The sequence below is a fragment of the Sinocyclocheilus rhinocerous genome, unplaced genomic scaffold (assembly GCF_001515625.1).
Source record: "Sinocyclocheilus rhinocerous isolate Xijiao unplaced genomic scaffold, SAMN03320098_v1.1 scaffold55, whole genome shotgun sequence".
Classification (NCBI taxonomy): Eukaryota; Metazoa; Chordata; class Actinopteri; order Cypriniformes; family Cyprinidae; genus Sinocyclocheilus; species Sinocyclocheilus rhinocerous.
The window spans coordinates 793,989-814,680 of record NW_015647461.1 but is presented as its reverse complement, the minus strand read 5'-3'; the positions used below and the strand labels follow the sequence as shown (position 1 = coordinate 814,680).

The 20,692-nt window shown below is 39.7% G+C and overlaps 1 protein-coding gene across 4 annotated transcripts in view; it reads left to right on the top strand.

The window, feature by feature from the left end:
- LOC107709199 (protein Shroom2-like) overlaps nucleotides 1-20,445 on the top strand; it is a 49,880-nt gene extending 29,435 nt beyond the window's left edge. The window contains exons 1-12 of one of the 4 annotated variants that reach the window (XM_016513632.1): nucleotides 218-349; nucleotides 5,738-5,839; nucleotides 6,484-6,501; nucleotides 6,880-6,999; nucleotides 7,192-9,745; nucleotides 10,131-10,213; nucleotides 13,305-13,328; nucleotides 14,576-15,568; nucleotides 16,226-16,804; nucleotides 18,048-18,228; nucleotides 18,330-18,602; nucleotides 19,144-20,445. In XM_016513632.1, coding sequence (XP_016369118.1) covers nucleotides 5,742-5,839; nucleotides 6,484-6,501; nucleotides 6,880-6,999; nucleotides 7,192-9,745; nucleotides 10,131-10,213; nucleotides 13,305-13,328; nucleotides 14,576-15,568; nucleotides 16,226-16,804; nucleotides 18,048-18,228; nucleotides 18,330-18,602; nucleotides 19,144-19,416 — 5,196 coding nt within the window. In that variant the 5' untranslated portion in view covers nucleotides 218-349; nucleotides 5,738-5,741 and the 3' untranslated portion in view covers nucleotides 19,417-20,445. Of the gene's footprint in view, nucleotides 1-217; nucleotides 350-2,515; nucleotides 3,751-5,737; nucleotides 5,840-6,483; nucleotides 6,502-6,879; nucleotides 7,000-7,191; nucleotides 9,746-10,130; nucleotides 10,214-13,304; nucleotides 13,329-14,575; nucleotides 15,569-16,225; nucleotides 16,805-18,047; nucleotides 18,229-18,329; nucleotides 18,603-19,143 lie in introns of those variants that run through there. The other 3 variants (XM_016513633.1, XM_016513634.1, XM_016513635.1) reach the window with 3 other exon arrangements.
- The last annotated feature ends 247 nt before the right edge of the window (nucleotides 20,446-20,692 follow it).

The following is a 20,692-nucleotide window of genomic DNA, read 5'->3' as shown; positions in this document are numbered from 1 at the left end:
TCCAATAAAATTACTTTCTTGTTTTCTTAATTTCACACTGTAACTTTTGAATTAGCGCTACCTAAATGCCAAAGTGGTGTTTAATTTGCAATTTCACATGGTGCTAATCCTTGAACCACCCTGTTTTAAAATGATTTGTGGAACGGTCCATTGGCAAGGTGAGTTGACACCCGTGGGTTACACACATTTCATTAGCATTAGAGGAAGAGCCGCTGTTTTCACAAGTATTTTAGGAGAAAAAATAATCAAATACGGATAACCACAGTCGCACTAATGGTAGTTGCACATCATGACTGAATCAAACCAGATGTTGTAGTGGGCTCAGACTTTTTGTACAGGTGTTATTGAGGTATGTAAATTTTGAAATGTGAATATGTTGGCAAACCTTTCCAGTTTTGTAGTGTCTGGATTTCATGACTTAGAAGTACAATATTTTCCTACTTTATTGCACTTCAGTCAAGAGCGAAACTAATATTTCAGAAACCTGATTGTGTGTTTGTTTTTTTTCAGTGCTTTTATTTGAAATAAAAAAAAAGCCTTTTGTGGACATCAGGTCTTATTTTAACAGCAGGTGGCTTGGTTTTACAGGAAGCAGCATCAAACAATCATTCGGACAAGCTCTTACAGTGCTATGGTGATGAGATCCCTCTGAAGCCGTTCTTTTATTTTAGTTGCTATGACACCTGTTACATCAGCAGCCTGTGAAAGTGAAAGGTACATGGGAAAGATGGTGCTGTGGGATTTGTCTGCCTGAAACTGCCTCATTCGGAAGGGGAAACCAGAAATGTTTTTAACACTGTTAGTGTTAGTTTTGGTTATTATGATTCACTTAATCATTGTAATTCTTTTTCAAACAATTCTGGGTTAGTTGATCCATTCATCAAATTCATAATGTCATAAGTATTCTTATTTGATAATTATTTCATAATAATTTATGATGCATAATGAAATCAAAATTGACATGGATGCCACTTTTTCAGACCTTTTAAGTCTGATGATTAAAGTGTAATAATATCAGGGCTAATCAAAATGTAAACTAATTAAAAAATTTATTGGAAAAAATATTATTTTTGTATTTTTAGTTTATTAAAAAAATACACAGCAAAAAATGTAATGTAAATTCTTGAGTGTTTCTTAATTAATTGCACATGTACACTGAAAAAAATTGCCCTAAGGGCAAGTTATTTATTTTTCATTGGCTCAATTTAAAAAATATAGATGTGAATCATTACCCTAAATTTTTTTAATTGGATGAATGAAACATTTTTTTCAGTGTACAAGGAGTATGAATCAGGTAGTTCTCGTATGTCTTCTCAATTTGCAACACAGATTTATGAACTAGCTGTGATATTTGTCTTTATGATGATCAGGTCTTTAATGAAGACAAAATGAAGTTTTAATGAAGTTTTTTTTATGCTCAAGAGGAGCACTTTTTTATTGCAAAGGAATTGGAACATACAAACTCTACATGTAACTATAAAACGTTAAATTAGGTAGTAATTACAAAAGAGTAATTAATAACAGATCAAAAGGAAGAGTAAAAGGAAGAAACGTTAAACTAAGAGACAAAAAAGAAGAAAGAGAGTTTGTGATGTCCTTTGTGTGTTTTCTGAAAGAAACCAGGCAAAGTATTCTTCCAAAATGAGGTCGAACTTTGTATTTTCTTCTATGAATGTAATGCAAGCTGTTTATTTAATCTCAGTTATTTATCAGATCACTGCAAGCTAATCCCTGTTCTCAGTCTAGGTCTGTGATCAGATGTTGCTCTACAGGTCATATTAAGTCTTTTGGAACGTAAAACTTTGCACAGAAGGGTTCAGTCTCCTGTGCTTACCGTTTCAAGAAATTTTGGCATGGAGCAATGATTTTAGAGTCCTTTGGTCACCTTCTAAGTCTGATTACTGTGCACTTTTCTTGCTTCTTACACTGTTAGCTGAGGTTAGACCAAGGGCATCCTTAATCACATCAACATGCAGGAAACCCGGAGTAAGCAAACCATCAATTTATTTTTTGTTCAGGCCTAATAGTAACACATAATATGTGTAAGTTTACGAAATGATTTATGCTGATATATCTTAGTACTGTACACCCAAACAAAAGAGACGCAGATGTGAACCCAGCAGAGGACTAGACGGCTATCGGTTCTTTGGCTGGTATGACATGCAGCTCAGGAATGTGCCTGTCATTACAGGCTCCTCACGGTTGGCCTCTCCTGGCCCTGTATTAGCCGTCTGATTGAGATGCGTTCTGAAGAAGGCCTTTGTGCAGACACTCCACGGCAGGTTAAATAACTGACTCCAATGTGGCCAAAACTCTAGCGGTGTCCCCTTGTGTCCAATATTACATTGAACAAAGTGTGGTTTCCATTAGATCAAAGCCAGATGGATCAGATAAGATCTTGTTGGACATCTCTCCTTAAACACTTATTCTTGTCTCCTTGATAAACATCAGCTTTGAATGGCTCTTCTCTCTAAAATAAGAGCTTTACAAATCTTTACAAGTTTACAAATCTTTTTGCCTGCTTTACCTTTTTGAGGCAGTGAGAAAAATGCAATGTTTATGGGAGCGTTAATGCCTAGGAATGGCCTCATGTCTGGAATGCGCGGATGAGAAGTCGTCTCACAATAGATCATTGTGAAAGATTTCGTAAAAGCCCGCCCATCAGGCATAGGCCAAAGCAATTCTTCTGTAATCTTCTTGCCTGTCACCAGACCACTTGTTTTGATGCCAAGAAAAGTTTTAATCAAGCTCGAAACTTTGTAGGTCAAGCTCCGATCACAGTCAAGCTTCACTCTTTAGAGATCTGTTTTACAAAGCTAACAGGTTGATTATTTGAGATCTCTAGCCTTGTTTTAACCAGATGGCTTTTGTCAGACCTGGAGTGATCTACTGGTCACATGATCGGTTTCGGGGGTTGGGAGGGTTAGGGTTTGAGGTCAGCGGTCATGGTGATGTCTAGTGCCGTCAGTGAGTGGGGTGCCTCAATAGTAAAACTCTAGTGTTGTGTAGTGCAGAGCCACTACTGAATATTCATTGTTGGATTGATCAGTTTATGGCAATGAATCCATTTATATTTTGAAATAAATCCACTTTTCTTTTAAAATGTAGTTCAATTATTATCTCTTTCTGTGGTTTCACCCGCTTGACAAACCAGTGCACTTAAGACTCTGCAAAAATCAACCTGTTGCCATAGTAATAGAAGAAACAGAGAACCGCTACACAAGAGGGGTTCAGCAAGAACATTTGGCCCTTTTCGACTGTGCATTAGCATACCATCCCTGAGCCAATAGGGAGACAGAAGCTGCTAGATTGCTTCAAGGAGACTGGCTATGACAACAGCCCCCTTCTCATTCTCTCCCCCCTTCCTTCCCGGGGTAAAATCACCATAATCCCTGTAGAGATCTGCCCTGACTGCAACAGTCACACAAGCACTGGAAGTAGATATTAAGAGTGTATGTGCTAAGGCTCGTATGATCAGATCTCTACATGGGGTTTGTCAAGGCTACCTTTTTCTGTAGTCTTGCATATGGAAGAAGTGGATGGTTGAAAAGACTCGCACTGCGGTCCGGGACCGGCCGTCTATGGAGGGCCCTTTGTCCTGGCCTGTCTTTGATGTGAATGTGGAATGCGCTGCCTGGGGAGTCCACTGGAGCAAACCCGGCTCTCAGTACCATTTCATCCATCAAAGCGTCTCAGGTCTGCTCATTTAGGGACCTGTTTGGCAAACTTACTTGCTTGAGGGATTGTTTGGTGAGTTTAGAAGTTTACATTTAGCTGTCTGTTTTTACGTCTGCCGTCTTTGTCTCACACCTGTTGTTGTTCCTTTGCTTTTATCTTGGCATCTGTTTAGTCTCGTTTTATTTTACTGTTTGTGAAATCTAAGTTTTGGTGCAGCTTGTCCCTCAGACGACTTTGTAAACGAGTAAATGGTGTTAAAACTTGACCTCATGAAACCTGTTGCATTTATCTTGGCAAACCAAAAAGCAACATTTGATGGGTTTCAAACACTGCATCAGATCCTAACCATATATTAGTAAAACACTAAAATTTTTCCCTTTCAAAAGCTTGCTGATCTTTCACGTAGGTGTCTTTTGAACACTTTTTTTCTTGTTGGTTCGTCCTGTGAATAAGATTTGGATGTTAACTCTTTACCCAAGCTGAATGATTTGCATCAGGCTTTGGATTGGTTGTTGTCTTTTCAGAAGTGATTTGTTTGTTTTTGAACATGCCTTGTTCTGAAAACGTCGGTGGGGGACTTTCCCCTCCGAACCCCCCTCCTTGGCCTCCATTCCGCCTGGGCGCCACTGATTCGGACCACTGGCATATCTGCGCTAGACCAGCTGTAGCCCTGACAATACGTCTAATAAAGAGAATGTCATTAGCATCTGAATAGCTAGCCCCATGTGTGGCGAGCACATACACACTTGAAACTTTTACACAAGAAAAGAGAGCAGCATTGAGCAAAAGCAGAGGGTGTCTTTTGGGCCACTGTCTATAATTTGCCGTTTAATCTGTTCCGCCATCTTTTAAACCTGTGACAGGGATGAACATGGACATCTTGTTTTAGACAACATCAGCTTAGGTAGCCAAAGCTGGTTTAAGCAAATGTTTTGGGGTCAAGGATATTTGGGTTAGCATGGCTGTTTTTATTTTCCTTGTATTTCGAAGAATGTCTCTTACTGTTTACTGGCTAGAGGGTGACTGGCACTTGACCTCATGGTCTAATGGAGTAGCACTGCATGTCTTTGATTGACTGTTGTTCTAACCCCTCCGGTCTCATGGAGAGTTGCACAAGCTTGGGTTTTAGACTGTTGGAAATTCAAGGAGATGGATTTCTGTTTTTACAATCCTATCACTAAACCAAACGACTGCATTTCAGAAATGACAGGAATGTTTTGTCTCTCAAAACTTAAAGGTCACAGGTCAGGTGTGGGTGGACTCTTTAGTTTGGGGAGATGTTGGGCAACATTCTGAGGAATGTTTCATGCTAAACATATGTAAAAGAAGAGGCATGCAGCCATCAAACATTGCATGCACAGATCCTGGAAAGAGGTTGTAATATTTAACAAATTACTTGTCATCTTTTTCTCAGTTTTACTTTTATTTTATTTTATGGCATACATTTTCACATGGAATGGTAGTGTTAAACCTTAACCACTAGATGTCTCCCAATGTCCACTATTCACACTATGCGATTGTTTGTAAGTTGCAGATCTCTGGTCAGTAGTATCTTACAGTATTTGCACCTTAAGAGGAAGACTAAAGGGAGACTAATTGGTTTTTTTTTTGTCCTTTTTAAACCCTCTCTCAGTGCTGGTGCTGGCGTTTTCCTGAATGGCCTTATGGCTAAAGTTTTTGCATGCATGTGCTTCTCAACTCTGTCTGCAACAATTGGGCATGGGCATTAAAAACACAGGTTTCATTTATGTGGACTGTCTGTGTTTTTACAGTGTATTTTTCATACAGTATAACATCTTAAATATAACATTTTGTGGTCGTTTTGTCTGAATTGGTTATGTTTTTTATGCAAGGCTATATTTGTGTTTGTGTTCTTGCGTATAATGCTTGACTAATTACAGCCAGTGTTGTGGCCCATGCTAGTATGTCTGTATTTTCCCATCACAGAGATGGCTTTTCATGTCTCCATTTGGAATTCAGCACTAGAGTCCCTGTCAAATTTTACTGAACTCAAGAGATTCCGACTATATGTGTCCCTCCCACTTTTAACCCCCTTCAGGAAGATGAAAATGGTGGATATTGTAGCACAGAAAATGCCATCAGAGAGCGACGTGCATATGGCCCGGAGCTTTCTCACGAAGATTTTACGAAGTTCCATGAGGTATGGTATCAATGTATCCACAAGAAACCCCACTTCCTTTCCTGTACCACCCAGCCTAGTCATAATGATCTACAATCATATTCCCTCCATGGCCTTGTGATATCATCCATCAGAATTTCTAATTTCCATCCAATAGTTTTCCACCTTGCATATGCTCCACATTCCTTATTCAGGGTTCCCACGATCATGAATAACCTGGAAATATTAGGGAATTTATAATTGTTTTAAAATTTCCAGGCCTTATTTTTCAAATCCAAAATGAATGGCAAAAATAATAGAAATTTCTCTAAAATATTTTTTTTATATAAATTACTCTTTATGAGTGCAATCTCAAAATTCTTTTTAAAAATTCTTATCCAATTTGAAAATTTATTGGAAGCTGTGGGAACCCTGTTCATTAGTTCTTGCAGTATTGTTTTAAGTATGGATTTCATGAGCATCGGTTCCAAATTTTGTTGTTTTTGGTAGTCTAAGATTTTGCAAAAATTTGGAAATGTCTATAGAAAAAATCTATGCACGGACTGAATTATTGATAATCTCATAAGGACAATGTATTCGACTTCTTATAAGAGGCTCTGTTTAGTTGTTGTGGCAGTTTCAGTAACAATTATATATTTATGTCTATTTCACTTCATGCATCCCAGAAAGAACCGATTTAAAGGGTATGTTGCTGTGGTATGAGTGTTGAGAGAGTGGGCTTGTGGTTACGGATATTTAATGGTTTTTGTAGGTGTTTGTCAGGTTTTGTGGTTGACAGTTGGAAAAACTTTGTGTTGATGGTGAATGACTGCAACATCGGCATGCTCACAGGCTACTTCTCTGTCTCTTGGCATGATCATTACACTACTTCCATAATCATCTATCATGTTTTGACACTTTACTGTCCTTCAGAATAGTTGTAGTGCTGCTTGGTGATCTGTGTTTGCCATTCGTTTTGCAGCTGTTCACAAAGCAACATTTTATTGCCTTGCTTTCTAATCTTTCCTCCTCTGCTCTACATCTTTCTCCATCCTTCTCTCGTTCCCGTTTGCTGCCCACAGGAGAAATGAACCCATGAGTAGACCTCACTCCTGGCATGCGACCAAGTTCAACGAGAGCCACTCAGAGGCCAAAAACCAGTCCACACCCTCACCAGTCTGGCAAACAAGATATGATGCAAGGTAATTGGAGAGACAGAAAATAATTACGTTCTGTTTATATTGCTTCTTTCAGTAAAGATTTCAGAATGAAGACCTCTATTTTTCTTTTACAAATATGCATTGAATGGCAGAAACTTTTGATATGGCTTACTGCAGTTGCATTTTCAAGTATATACAGCCTAAACACTTTTTACATGTGTTTGTTTTTCATAGTTCATTCTCTTCTGAACTCTCAACTGGCTGGGAGCAAACAAATCTACAGAGAGTATCCGACCAGTTCAGCTCTTTGGGGAGTATGGACAGCATAGAGCATAGCGCGCATCCCTATCCACCTGGTCGTCTTTCCCCAGGCAAGTCGAACAATAACAGCATTGAACATTTGGGCAGTGGTAAACGAGACTCTGCTTACAGCTCCTTTTCTACAAGCTCAGGAACCCCAGATTACACACTGTCCAAAAGTAACGCTGCATCCACTGAGAACATGCTGTACAAAATTAATCAGTGGGACTCAAGTGGCAGGCACAGCAATGGCAGACATAGCCAAAGCCTAAGCGAAGCAGTACGACAAGAGGAGAGGCTTGGATACTTGCAGCATCTCTCAAGTTCAGGTAGCCATGAGATCCCAAAAGCCGAAGAACAACCAGGCACTCGGCAATCAATCTCTGGAAGAGTTAGTATTGGACCTGTCTGGCATGTTCCAGATATGAAGAAAAACATGGTATCCTCCACCCCACCTCCTACTCCACCGACACGCAGTGATAGTTTTGCAGCTACCAAGGTTCATGAGAAGGGTCTGATCACAGGCACCTCTGAAGGCCTTGGTGTTCACGCCCAGTTAAAGCCTCAGGTAAAAGCATTGCAAAAGACAGGAGAAACCCATGAAAGCACACAAAGGTCTCACCAAGTCAACGAGACTGGTCTTGAGGGTCGACGCGATTATAACCTGCCATCCAAAAATGATTCCTCAAATCCCTACATTTCATCCGATGCCCATCATCAATATCCACCCCGTATGTCATCAGACAAGACATACTCCCTATCAACGACAGACATTAGAGATAGACATCAGTCCTATGCCCATGTACCATACCATCCACAGCAATACAGCGACGAGGGCACTTTTCACGCTCAAACTAGGACAATACCAGCACTGAAACCTCCATTCAGTGGCTACTTCAGCAGTATGCAGGAGCTGCCCACAAACAACCACATGCAACTCAATAGCCAGAATCAAACTAGAAGGCCAGCTGCATCAATGTCCGGTCATGTTGGAGTTACCTCTCATCATATCGCTCAGGGAATGACCCAGGCATCTTTAGTGAGAGTTGATGACTCTAAAGCTTCTTCAGTCTCAGAAATGTCACACAGTGGACGGGACAGGATGTCCATAGGTTCTCAAGGAGGAGCAAAAGACCGCTATTTCCCACCTCAGTCACAGCACCATGATACAGAGCATAAAGACAACAATGCCCCCTTCAAACAAAGTGACAACCACCATCGCATTTTCTCTGCACCAAGTAATCCCTTGAATGTACCGGAGTTAACAAAACCTTCTGAATTGAGGGGGAGCCAAAAGCAACACCAAGTGTCTAGCTCAGATGAGCATTCTGGTAGTTATCCCTCAAGTAAGCAACCCGAGCACATGAGAAGTGCTGGTCATCTCCATCTTAAAGAATACTCACAACAACCCTTTCCAACTAAAGGCGAGTCAAAGATATGTCCCCAGAAAACACCAATGCTGTATTCTCTGGCCCAAGAGCACAATGACGTGGAGGACTGTCAAGATGAGATCAACAGCGGAAGTGCACAACAGGAAGCCCTTGACAGTCAGAGTGGCAAACAGGCACGACGAAGTGACCGATTTGCCACCACCTTGCGCAATGAGATCCAGATGAGGAGGGCCCAGCTTCAAAAGAGTCGAAGCGCAGCCACTTTAGAAAGTCCGGTTGAAGCTGTAGAAGAGCCTGCAGTCTGGAAGACCACTGGGACTTCTTCTTCCTCCTCAGATGGCTGCTTTTCCAGCTCTTATAAAGACCATCTGAAAGAGGCCCAAGCCAGAGTCCTCCAGGCTACATCCTTTAGGAGGAAAGACCTAGAGCCAGTCTTGTTTGAGCATCCAGGTTCTGAGGGTCCCACTCGGAAAGACACACCTCCGCTTCCAGGTGTCTCCGAGGTCCCACCTACCAAACCCACCTCAGGGAGTAATCAGGTGCTTCGCATTGGTAGCCGCAAGCGGTTTTCTGCAGAGAAGAAAGTTCGGTCTTTTTCTGAGCCAGATAAAATTCATGAAGTAGGAGATAATGAGCGCTCCAGTGTGCCTGATAATGCTGCACCCTTAGAAAATCGGCACAGATTATTTGAGGCAGTGGGGAAACCAGCTTTCCCTAAGCCTATGCAAAAGCAAAACCTGCAGATATCTGAAGACACCAGACTATCCAAGTCTGGAGGCATGCACTATTCTGCAAAGAATGACACAGCAGGGCGGAGTAACAGTGAAAGCTCAACCCCCACTGAACACCACCTTAATGAAGGTCAGGATGGCCCTCATTCAGTGAACCGACAAGCCATGCTAGAACAACAGCGACTTGGCAGCTTTGCGGAGTATGAGGCCAAATGGAACAACCAGAGGAAAACGGCCGAACCAAGGGTATCTGGACGATACCACTCCGCTGATAACATCCTTGATTCAGGAAATGAGAGACGGAGTAAGCCCACCTGTGTGCATGAAAGATCTAGATCCTCCCCTTCTGCTGACTTCTATGGACGGGTTGGTTATTTCATATTTAATGAAGTCTCTCAGTTATCAGTGATTTAATTCTGGTGTTATATCTGTTCAAATGTTGTAAACTGTTTACTAAACACGAGTCAGAGTTTGTTTTTATTTAGAAAGCATCATAAATCAAAAGTGACTTGAGTCTCACATATAGCCCCAGTGAATAGCAATATAAAAGACGGAACTTAGTCAAACATTAAGCTAAAAGTCACACCCTCAGACCAGGAAAGTTGCAAGTAAGATCACACAATCATGTCAACCAACTAAGACCATAATTACAAAAGACAATAGTCTTAAAATAGCCAAAGTTAACAGCAGTTGAGATATATTAATACCTGAACGAGGAGGTTAAGTTTTATGTGTATTATATTCCTCCCAGAAACTTCCAGTTCAAGAAAAGAAGTCAGCTGACTATTCCAAGCCTGAGAAAAATCTCTGCGAACAGGATAAGAATAGTACAAGGTGGGTGCTGTTTTGTTATTTTTCCATTGCCTTGCAAGTTGTGTTAAAGAGTAAAAAGATAATACATCATTTTAATGTGCTTATTAAATATCACTTTTAACATACTTTTTTGTCATGATTATCATGATACTTCTGGGCTTGTTTGAAACTAAGCCAAACAACTCTTCCTTGCTGAGACTGTGTCAGTGTGTCGGTGAAACTATTCCTGTGCTAATGGCTCTGATCTTGACCTTGTTGCATACAGAAATCCACAGTTGGGCCATCAGTCAGCTCCCGTTGGGTCAAAGACAAACAGTAGACTCTTTATGGTCCTTGCAGCTTTGGGATTTAGCCCAGCTGTGACAGCACTGCTATCCTCACTGACTGGGCTTTGTTACAACGAGATGGGTTTGAGGTGTAGGCATGTGAGTGTGACATAGGAAGTGTCCAATAAGTCCATTCATAATAAGGCCAAAGAGTAAAATAGCAGCCTAAATTAAATTTTTGCTCTTCCTGCTTCTTTAAAGAGCTTTTTAAAGATATTTTGCCTCATTTCAGTATTTTAAGATTTAATTCAAGTTTTACTCTACATAATTATGTAATCTAGTAGGTATTGCATTTTATCCTGAAAGAAGCATGAATGGTAGCCCTGTACTCTGCTAAGGAGAAACTTCAATGCTTAATGCCGAACATTCTGAATTTTAAAACCATCTGGATGAAGAATAGAAGGCTTGTATGTATATTGTGTGCTTGAATAATGTATCTAACTGGCACAGAAAGGAAGTAGCATTAACTGTGTGAAGCTACAGTTTTTACAATTCTACTGTTGGAAAACTTGCAGCCTGATAGTGTGGTTTGCTGGGCATGAAATGACCTCCAGTTACCTTTGCAAGTTTTAAAATCATGTCTTTTCATGTCTAGCCTGTGAAACATGTTAAATTGATCCTCACTTATCTATCACTTCTCCCACTATAATCTAGAAAACACAGAATGAAAGAAACTGTGTCCTTTGAAAATGCAGTTTAAGGATAAGAGATAGATGGCTGGGATGTTATTCCTTTTACATGCAGACTTTTTAGGTAGGGCTCCAGTAGTGTGATTCAGGTCAAATTGGATATGTACTCTCAATGTTTGAGATGCTAATTAAAGTTTGTTTACCTTGCCATTAATTTGACTCTGTCTATCAAAGCAACAGCAACAAGATCATTTTCTAATGTCACAAACAGCTTCCAGTTGTGTGCGTGTGTAACAGATGACCTACCTGACCTATCTTAATATTTATCTAACCTTTTTGTATTTATATAACCATAACTTTTCAGCCATATCATCCTTTGGCTTCTCTGGGTCATTCTCTTAGAATCCTATGTGTAGACGTAAGGAGTGGCAAACTTGAATAAGCATGTTACCGCCAAACATCCATCATCCAAAGCCTTGTAAATTGCCCCCTATGAAAGGTTTTGTCTTGATTCTTGCTTGTAATTAAGGTGCTGTGGAGAGCAAACTATGAATTATACCATAGACCTGCATCTTCACTTCATAGCGCTATGAGTTTTCTTAGAAATCGTTTTTTAAATGTCAAGTTTTCCTGTCTGCCACCCAATCATTTTACTTGCGGGCAAACACGCACAACTCAATTATAAAAATCTAGCTGAAAGTCATAGCTGAAAAGTCCTAGCTGAAAGGATTCTTCATGTCAGTAAGTGACTGACATTGACAGAGACTTCTAATGTTCGAAAACGCTTTTGCAACTGTTGACTTTTATAAGTACAGCTAGTGTGGACTAAATCCAGTTGGAAGCATTTCAATTGAGCTACAAGCATTTTAGCCCCACCCAGGTTGAGATTACATATGTTCAGGGCTCCAGGAAGCACCTGTTGCTGAGATGAGAACTCCCAATCATCAGAGGTGAGCGCTGCTTCTCATACAGTCAAGTTTCATATTTAATGCAAGGATTGCTATTTAGTTGTTTTATAGCAGCTTTATATGGACAGCAGCATGAGTACCTGGATTATGGACTTTTCTGTTTGAAGTCTTTCTGATGAAGTTTGAGTCATCCCGAGTTTGTGAGATTAATTTTTTAGAGGTGTTTTCTTAGTTTTTAGTTATCAGATGATACTTTTCTTCATTCTGTTTTTACTTAATAGGTGAATGCAGGTCAGTGTTTTGCATGTAAAATGCTTAGTAAACAATGAAACAGTTGCTTATCCACGTGGAGCGATGTTTGGTATGTCTCTCCATTAGACGTTTCTAGTACTGGTAGATGTTTTGTCATATGAACTTTATCAAACAAGGTTAGTTAGCAAGAGACTGATGTTTGATTATAGGTGGGGTGTTGTGGACAAAAGCTTACATAGTATTACAGCAGAGACGTTCTGCATGCCAGATCATGTTGAGATCAAATGCATGTGTTAGACACTATAGTATCAGAAAGAACCTGCATCCTACTTGAATGTTATGCATGCAAGCAATACTAATGACATCTGCAATGAAAGCATGTTTCAGATAACATTGAGAATGACTCTTAAAGTTCATACTTTTTTCTGCACTTTGCCTTTTGTCTTCCTTTTGTACACTACCCTTCAAAAGTTTTAGGTCTGTAAGATTTTTTTTTTTTTTTGCTTTTTAAGATGGATATTTTAAATCAGCAAGGATACATTATATTGATCAAAAGTGAGAGACTTTTACTTTGTTAAAAATAAATAAATATAAAAAAAATGCTGTTCTTTGTTAATTATATTCATATATTCATGAATCCCGAAAAATGGTTTCCACAAAAATATTAAGCACTGTTTTCAACATTGATAATAAGAAATGTTTCTTAAGCACTAAATCAGCATATTACAGTGATTTCTGAATCAAGATTCAGCTTTGCCATCACAGGTATAAATAACATTTTAAATATAATAAAATAGAAAACTGTAATTTTAAGTTATACTTTTTTTTTTTTACAAAATTACTGTATTTTGATTAAATAAATAAAGCATAGGTGAGCATAAGACGCTTCAAAACTTTTAAAAAATCTTACAGACCACAAACTTTTCAACTGTAGTATAACCACTAACCATTCTACAACTATTCACTACTTCTTTATGTCTCTTTCTTCGGAGCACAGCCACTGGTTCTATACACCCAGCAGGTAATTCAGTATACCGTGTCTTTCTGTGCAGTTCAGTAGATTTTTTTAATTGGTATAATTCCTTTGCACATATTGATGGTGGGAGGTATCACCAAAATTATTATAAATTGTACAGTTGAGACATTTCTAATGTCGCATGGTATAAATATATACCATCAGACCATCCATCCCTGATAGATGTTTGTAATAGGTGGCTTGCTAAGACTGTAAATAAATACATTTATATTTAATATCTTTTTAAGTTATATTTATAACATTGAGAATGACTCTTAAAGTTCATACTTTTTTCTGCACTTTGCCTTTTGTCTTCCTTTTGTACACTACCCTTCAAAAGTTTTAGGTCTGTAAGATTTTTTTTTTTTTTTGCTTTTTAAGATGGATATTTTAAATCAGCAAGGATACATTATATTGATCAAAAGTGAGAGACTTTTACTTTGTTAAAAATAAATAAATATAAAAAAAATGCTGTTCTTTGTTAATTATATTCATATATTCATGAATCCCGAAAAATGGTTTCCACAAAAATATTAAGCACTGTTTTCAACATTGATAATAAGAAATGTTTCTTAAGCACTAAATCAGCATATTACAGTGATTTCTGAATCAAGATTCAGCTTTGCCATCACAGGTATAAATAAAATTTTAAATATAATAAAATAGAAAACTGTAATTTTAAGTTATACTTTTTTTTTTTTACAAAATTACTGTATTTTGATTAAATAAATAAAGCATAGGTGAGCATAAGACGCTTCAAAACTTTTAAAAAATCTTACAGACCACAAACTTTTCAACTGTAGTATAACCACTAACCATTCTACAACTATTCACTACTTCTTTATGTCTCTTTCTTCGGAGCACAGCCACTGGTTCTATACACCCAGCAGGTAATTCAGTATACCGTGTCTTTCTGTGCAGTTCAGTAGATTTTTTAAATTGGTATAATTCCTTTGCACATATTGATGGTGGGAGGTATCACCAAAATTATTATAAATTGTACAGTTGACACATTTCTAATGTCGCATGGTATAAATATATACCATCAGACCATCCATCCCTGATAGATGTTTGTAATAGGTGGCTTGCTAAGACTGTAAAGAAATACATTTATATTTAATATCTTTTTAAGTTATACTTATATTTAATATCTATTTAAGTTACTTTCATAGGTTTTTGATAAATCTTCATTGGTTGCGTGCATTGGTGGATTGAGAATTTTACTTCAAAGCATTTCTCCTTTGTTTTCTTAGGTTAAATGAGAAGGGATACAGTGAACTCGTATGCAAGGAGAAGCCAGAAGCACCTCCTTTGGCTTTGACTGAAGACCTGGAGAAAAAGGCTTTAGATCCTCCATCCAGTCATCATAAAACTGTACAGCATTTCTCTGACCATAGCAATCGCAGTGAACCTTCAGCCCTCTCCAAAAACAAGAGCTCTGTTCTCGTGCCCCATCTGGAGAAGTACAAATGCCCTGAGGGCACACCTCCTCCTCTTAGCAAATTTCAGGAGGTCCAGCCTGGATCACGAGGAGGAGTCTTGGCCTCACTTTCTCCTGTCAACAATCAAAGCTCCGCCCCTCTTTCAGTCCCTGTTCCCTGGAAGGGTTCCGAGCAGCACAGCAAAGGGCCAACCAGGGAGGAGGAGCTAAAACAAGAACTTGTGCCTCCTCCCTTTCCACCTCCTCCCCCTCCAGCTGTCCTGCCCACCCAAGCACCTCCTTTGGCTTTGACTGAAGACCTGGAGAAAAAGGCTTTAGATCCTCCATCCAGTCATCATAAAACTGCACTGCATTTCTCTGACCATAGCACTCGCAGTGAACCTTCAGCCCTCTCCAAAAACAAGAGCTCTGTTCTCGTGCCCCATCTGGAGAAGTACAAATGCCCTGAGGGCACACCTCCTCCTCTTAGCAAATTTCAGGAAGTCCAGCCTGGATCACAAGGAGGAGTCTTGGCCTCACTTTCTCCTATCAACAATCAAATCTCCGCCCCTCTTTCAGTCTCTGTTCCCTGGAAGGGTTCAGAGCACAGCAAAGGGCCAACCAGGGAGGAGGAGCTAAAACAAGAACTTGTGCCTCCTCCCTTTCCACCTCCTCCCCCTCCAGCTGTCCTGCCCACCCAACAAACCGCTGGCCCGACCCAGCCCACCATGGAGGGGCAGCGTTCGCCCTCGCCCCAGTTTGCTCCCCAGAGGCTGACTGACAAGCCCCCTGTCTCCGTCTCCATACAGGATGAAGCTCCTGGAAGGTAAGACTTTGTGTGTTTAGAGTTAAATTCCGCCGTTCAGGAATTCTTTCAGGTCTGTGCTGGAATTCAGGGAGATTTTCACTGCAAACCACAGCTGGGCTCCTCTCAGCTGCAATCTTAAAACCATCACTGGAAACTCTCCCTACAGCCCAGTAATTTAATGACAGTGCTTCTCTGACTGTCTCTTTATTGTATTCATGCACATACAAGGAGCTTATTCATATGTGTCCTTACTGCAGATTGCCCATGTGTGCTGCAGTTCTTCAGATTAGTCATAAGAGGGATTCCCCCCAGCCTTGACTAAAGACTGTTGAAGAATATCATTTCTGGTGCTTTGTTTTTGCTGGAATAGGGCAACTTTTTAGTAGTCTTACAGCCTGGAGAAGACCAAGGTTTTGAACTGGACATTTGGGTTATAGTGACATTGTTGTATGATTCTTAACTATATGCATGGATTTGGTCACAGGAACTGACATTTCTTGTTTTCCTGTATGCAGAGCCTGCTAGCCTGAAGTAAAAGATCACATTTCATGTTTTTCTACACAGATTATACCCATGAAAATTGTTATTCCTGTCCTTGTTTACCTAGTTTTTCTTATGTTGCATTTCTTTCATTCACCATAACACGTTTCTGTTTTCATCATTGTTGTTTACCAGGATGGATAGGGTTAAAGATGAGAACACGTCAGTGAAGAAAGTTCCCATTAAGATTGTCCACTCCGAGAGTGACACCGAAAAGGAAAGTCGACAATATCTCGACCTGCCCATCGAGACCCCTGTCAGCTCTCAAGGACCTGGAGTAACTCATCTTCAGAGTTTGGGAAACCCGGATCAGTCATACTCTCTGTTCTGTACTTACGCCAGGCAAAAGGACCAGGGGCCTGATCCGAGAGAAGCAGATATTGGCCCTCTGAAAGACCAGGGTCCACAAACCAGTGTGAACCCAGTATCTTATGCGTTACATGGCCTGCAGACGGCCCCTTCGTCTGATCAGAGCAGCAACGGAGTGTCTTCACATCCCTCACGGTCAGAAGATGACGAAAAAAGAAAGGAGCTTGCTAAAGACATAATGGACAAGGACAAGTCCCTAGTGGACATTTTAGACCAGAGTAAGATGAAGACCACCATGGATCTGATGGAGGGGATTTTCCCTCAAGGAGAGCAGCTACTGGAAGAGGCCCAACAGCGCAGGAAAGCTGCACCTAAACAGCTCTCTCCTCGCAACTCTGTGGAGAAGTCAGTATTTCTGTATTCCTATTTCCTCAGTTTGAAAAACAATTTATTTATTTATTCTAGGAATTTGCCCTTAAAGGGATAGTTCACACAAAAATGAAAATTCTGTCATTAATTACTCACCCTTATGTTGTTCCAAACCCGTAAGGCTTCCGTTCATCTTCGGAACACAAATTAAGATATTTTTAATGAAATCTGACAGCTCTCTGTCTTCACGATTAAGGTCCAGAAACTTAGTAAGGACATCGTTAAAATAATCCATGTGACATAAGTGGTTCAACCGTAATTTTACGAAGCTACGAGAATACTTTTTGTACGCAAAGAAAACAAAAATAACGACAACAATTCGTCTCCTCCGCGTCACCCTGGCGCCATTTTGGAGAGTCTCACATGTATGTACGCGGATACGTTGTTTACGTTCAGATCAAAACGTAAACAACATATCCGCGTGGTGCAGCTGACACAGAACAACATACGTTGTTTAAGTATGATACTCTCAAAAATGGCGCCAGGGTGACGCGCACAAAAAGTATTCTCATAAAATTATGGTTGAACCACTGATGTCACATGGATTATTTTAACAATGTCCTTACCATGTTTCTGGACCTTGATCATGGTAGGATCCTTGCTGTCTATGAAGGGTCAGAGAGCTCTCAGAATTCATCAAAAATATCTTAAATTGTGTTCCGAAGATGAAGGTCTTACGGGTTTGGAACGACATGGGGGTAATTAAGTAATTAATGACAGAATTTTCATTTTTGGGTGAACTATCCCTTTAATTACAAACCTATACAGAAGGAAGACAGATTGAACTTGTATGTTTGATGTTCCGTTTATAATTTTTTTTAAGCAGTAGGTCAGGGTTGCTGTTGAGCCCTACCCATGTGGTTTTAATAAAAATAAAAAAAAACTGAGAAAGGTATTTAGTGAATATTTAAATTGTAGCCTGTCCAATCTACTTCCTCATTCAAGTTATGATTCATAAGCATGGTTTATTTTTCTTGTTGCAGATCTGGGGCACTACTAACTCATCTAGCAATCTGGCAGACTTTGTGTAAATCTGAAGTCACTGAAACTGAATAGCAAAAATTATTATTATTAAACACTCATATCTGCCATTGTTAGGGCGAACAGATAATCAAACTCGCATCACTGTTTGATTGTTTTTGTCACATGTAATTCTGTGGTATTTGGATCCATTATGATCAATTTATGTTTCTCATAAAAGTCATCTGTGGGTTTTCAGGAAAGAGGAGGACAGCCTGGTGGCAGCCACTGCTTTAGTGACTAATTCAACCTACTACAGTACATCTGCACCCAAAGCAGAGCTGTTGATTAAGATGAAGGACATGCAGGAACAGAGTGTGGAACACAACTCAGAGGAGGAGCTGGACGAGGACAATGAAAGTGATCTTGCCAGCAAGAAGGTACTAACATGCTGTAGCAACACATCTGTGATACAATCAGATACTTCTTACTAGTCCATTGTATCAAGTGACTTTGTCCTTGTTTTTCTTTCTCATCGCAGCATGAGTTGATTGACAGTCTCAGCAAGAAGTTGCAGGTGTTGAGGGAAGCTCAGGAGAGTCTACAGGAGGACGTGCAAGACAACAACGCTCTTGGGGAGGATGTGGAGGCCATCGTACAGGGTGTCTGCAAGCCTAATGAACTCGAAAAGTTCCGTATGTTCGTAGGTGATCTTGATAAAGTGGTTAACCTTCTGCTGTCTCTGTCTGGACGCTTGGCCCGAGTAGAGAATGCTCTGAACAGCCTGGAGGAAGACGCTTCACTGGAGGAGAGGGTGAGAATGAAAATGAGGGATGTGGGAAAGCAGGATTGATGTTGTGGAGGAATGACGTCCAGAATTAACAGTTTCAAAAAGCATAAGAAAATAGGCTGAAAAAGAACACAGAATATTATAAAGGCTGGAAAACGGCATTAACATAAAAGTAGCATGTTATGCCAGAGATATGGCCTACTGCTGACACAGACTGAACCGCATTGAGTCCAGCTCACATCACTCCAGATCCAGATCCTTTACTGTTTCCTTACAATCTTAATCCGTAGAGCCTTAAATTGGTACTATGGAAAATGGTAATAACTGTGTACCATGGTATAACTTACATTACTATTCTAGTACCATAGCTTTTATATAGATTTAAATGGGCTACCAGATAATTAAAATGCACTTATTTGTATATAGATTCATGTTTTGTGTCCTATACACACACACACAAACATTCATGGCCAAAAACTTTTACAAGGTGCTTTGCATTTAAAGATAAAAGAATGATTTTGATTGAATTATTCTTTTATTGAAAATCTTCATCATCTTTCTGCAGCGTACACTGACAGAGAAACGCAAACTGCTGATCCGTCAACATGAGGATGCCAAGGAGCTGAAGGAGAACCTTGACAGGAGAGAACGGGTCGTCTACGACATCCTGGCGAGCTACCTGTCAGAGGAGAATATGGCTGACTATGAGCACTTTGTGAAGATGAAGTCTGCCCTTATTATTGAGCAGCGCAAGCTCGAGGACAAGATCAAACTGGGGGAGGAGCAGCTCAATTGTCTGATGGACAGTCTCCCAATGGACCAGAGGACAACCATCTGAGGACTTAAAAAACAGCTTATGCAGTGATCCAGAGCAACGCGCTTGACGTCACCCTAAATAACAGGGTTCCAAAGCAGTACTTAATGTGGTCCATTTACTGCCAATGGAATTGCATTCTGGTCATATATTGAGTGCTTCTTGTCTGCCCCAGCAGACATCATTTTGGCAAGACTCATAAAGACTGTGAAAGTGCTGGGCACTTTTAGATCATGATTTGACCAAATCACCTGTCAGCTGATCTTATACTTTCATGACGTTCCAATGTTACACGACCCATAGAATTATATGGTGAAATAATAATAATTTTTAAAGACACTTTTAATTTTTTCCCCCACATCGGTTTAAATAGATCATGCCCTTTTTGCACCAATGTGCTCTCAAAACTTGACACTCTGTATGTACATGCCGTGGTCACTCACTGTGCTGTATCTTTTTCACCACTAGAGGGCAATGAAAGACACCTCAAAATGTCTTATGCCTGAACGCCAATACAAACTCTTGTGATTCAAACATACACTCAAATCCCGGTGGCATAAAGCTTTGCACATGTAAGCTGTTTCTATTTACACCAGGAGGTTGTAATTAACTTCCGAAAATGACTTTTTGATGGTGCATAATTTCAAAGGACTTGTGTCTCTATCCTGGTCATGTTTAAAATAATTCAATGATATTTTTAGTAATTTATTTTAGCCTTTTGAATCTTTGTATATAACTAGAATAGGCTAGAATTGAACTCTTTCACTTCATTTTAGCCAAGCAAACTACCACTTTAGTCTACACGCTTTTTATAGATGAATGTATGATATATCACCAAACAATGCATCAAAATTAGGACTGACTGTAAGTATTCTGAAAGACTTGCCTAAACGATACAATATTATTTCACTAAGGATTCAGTGCTTGTCTATAAAATACCAGCTGTCTTTTACTCCACGTCATGTGTTTGTGTCATTTATATTTTCATCTGTAAGATATTTGTGACCCTGGACCACAAAACCAATCATAAGGGTAAATTTTTGAAATCATCATGATCTGAATAAATAAGCTTTCCACTGATGTATGGTTTGTTAGGACAGGACTATATTTGGTGGAGATACAACTTTTTGAAAATCTGGAATCTGAGGGTGCAAAAAGAAAAACCGAAACAACAGATGCTTCCACATGTAATCTAACATGATCATCAAACATAAAACAGTATTAAAACTGTGTAACATTACGGAATCAAATGTCGACCAATGAAGAGGTAATAATAACTGTCAAGCTTTGGGGTGTTGAT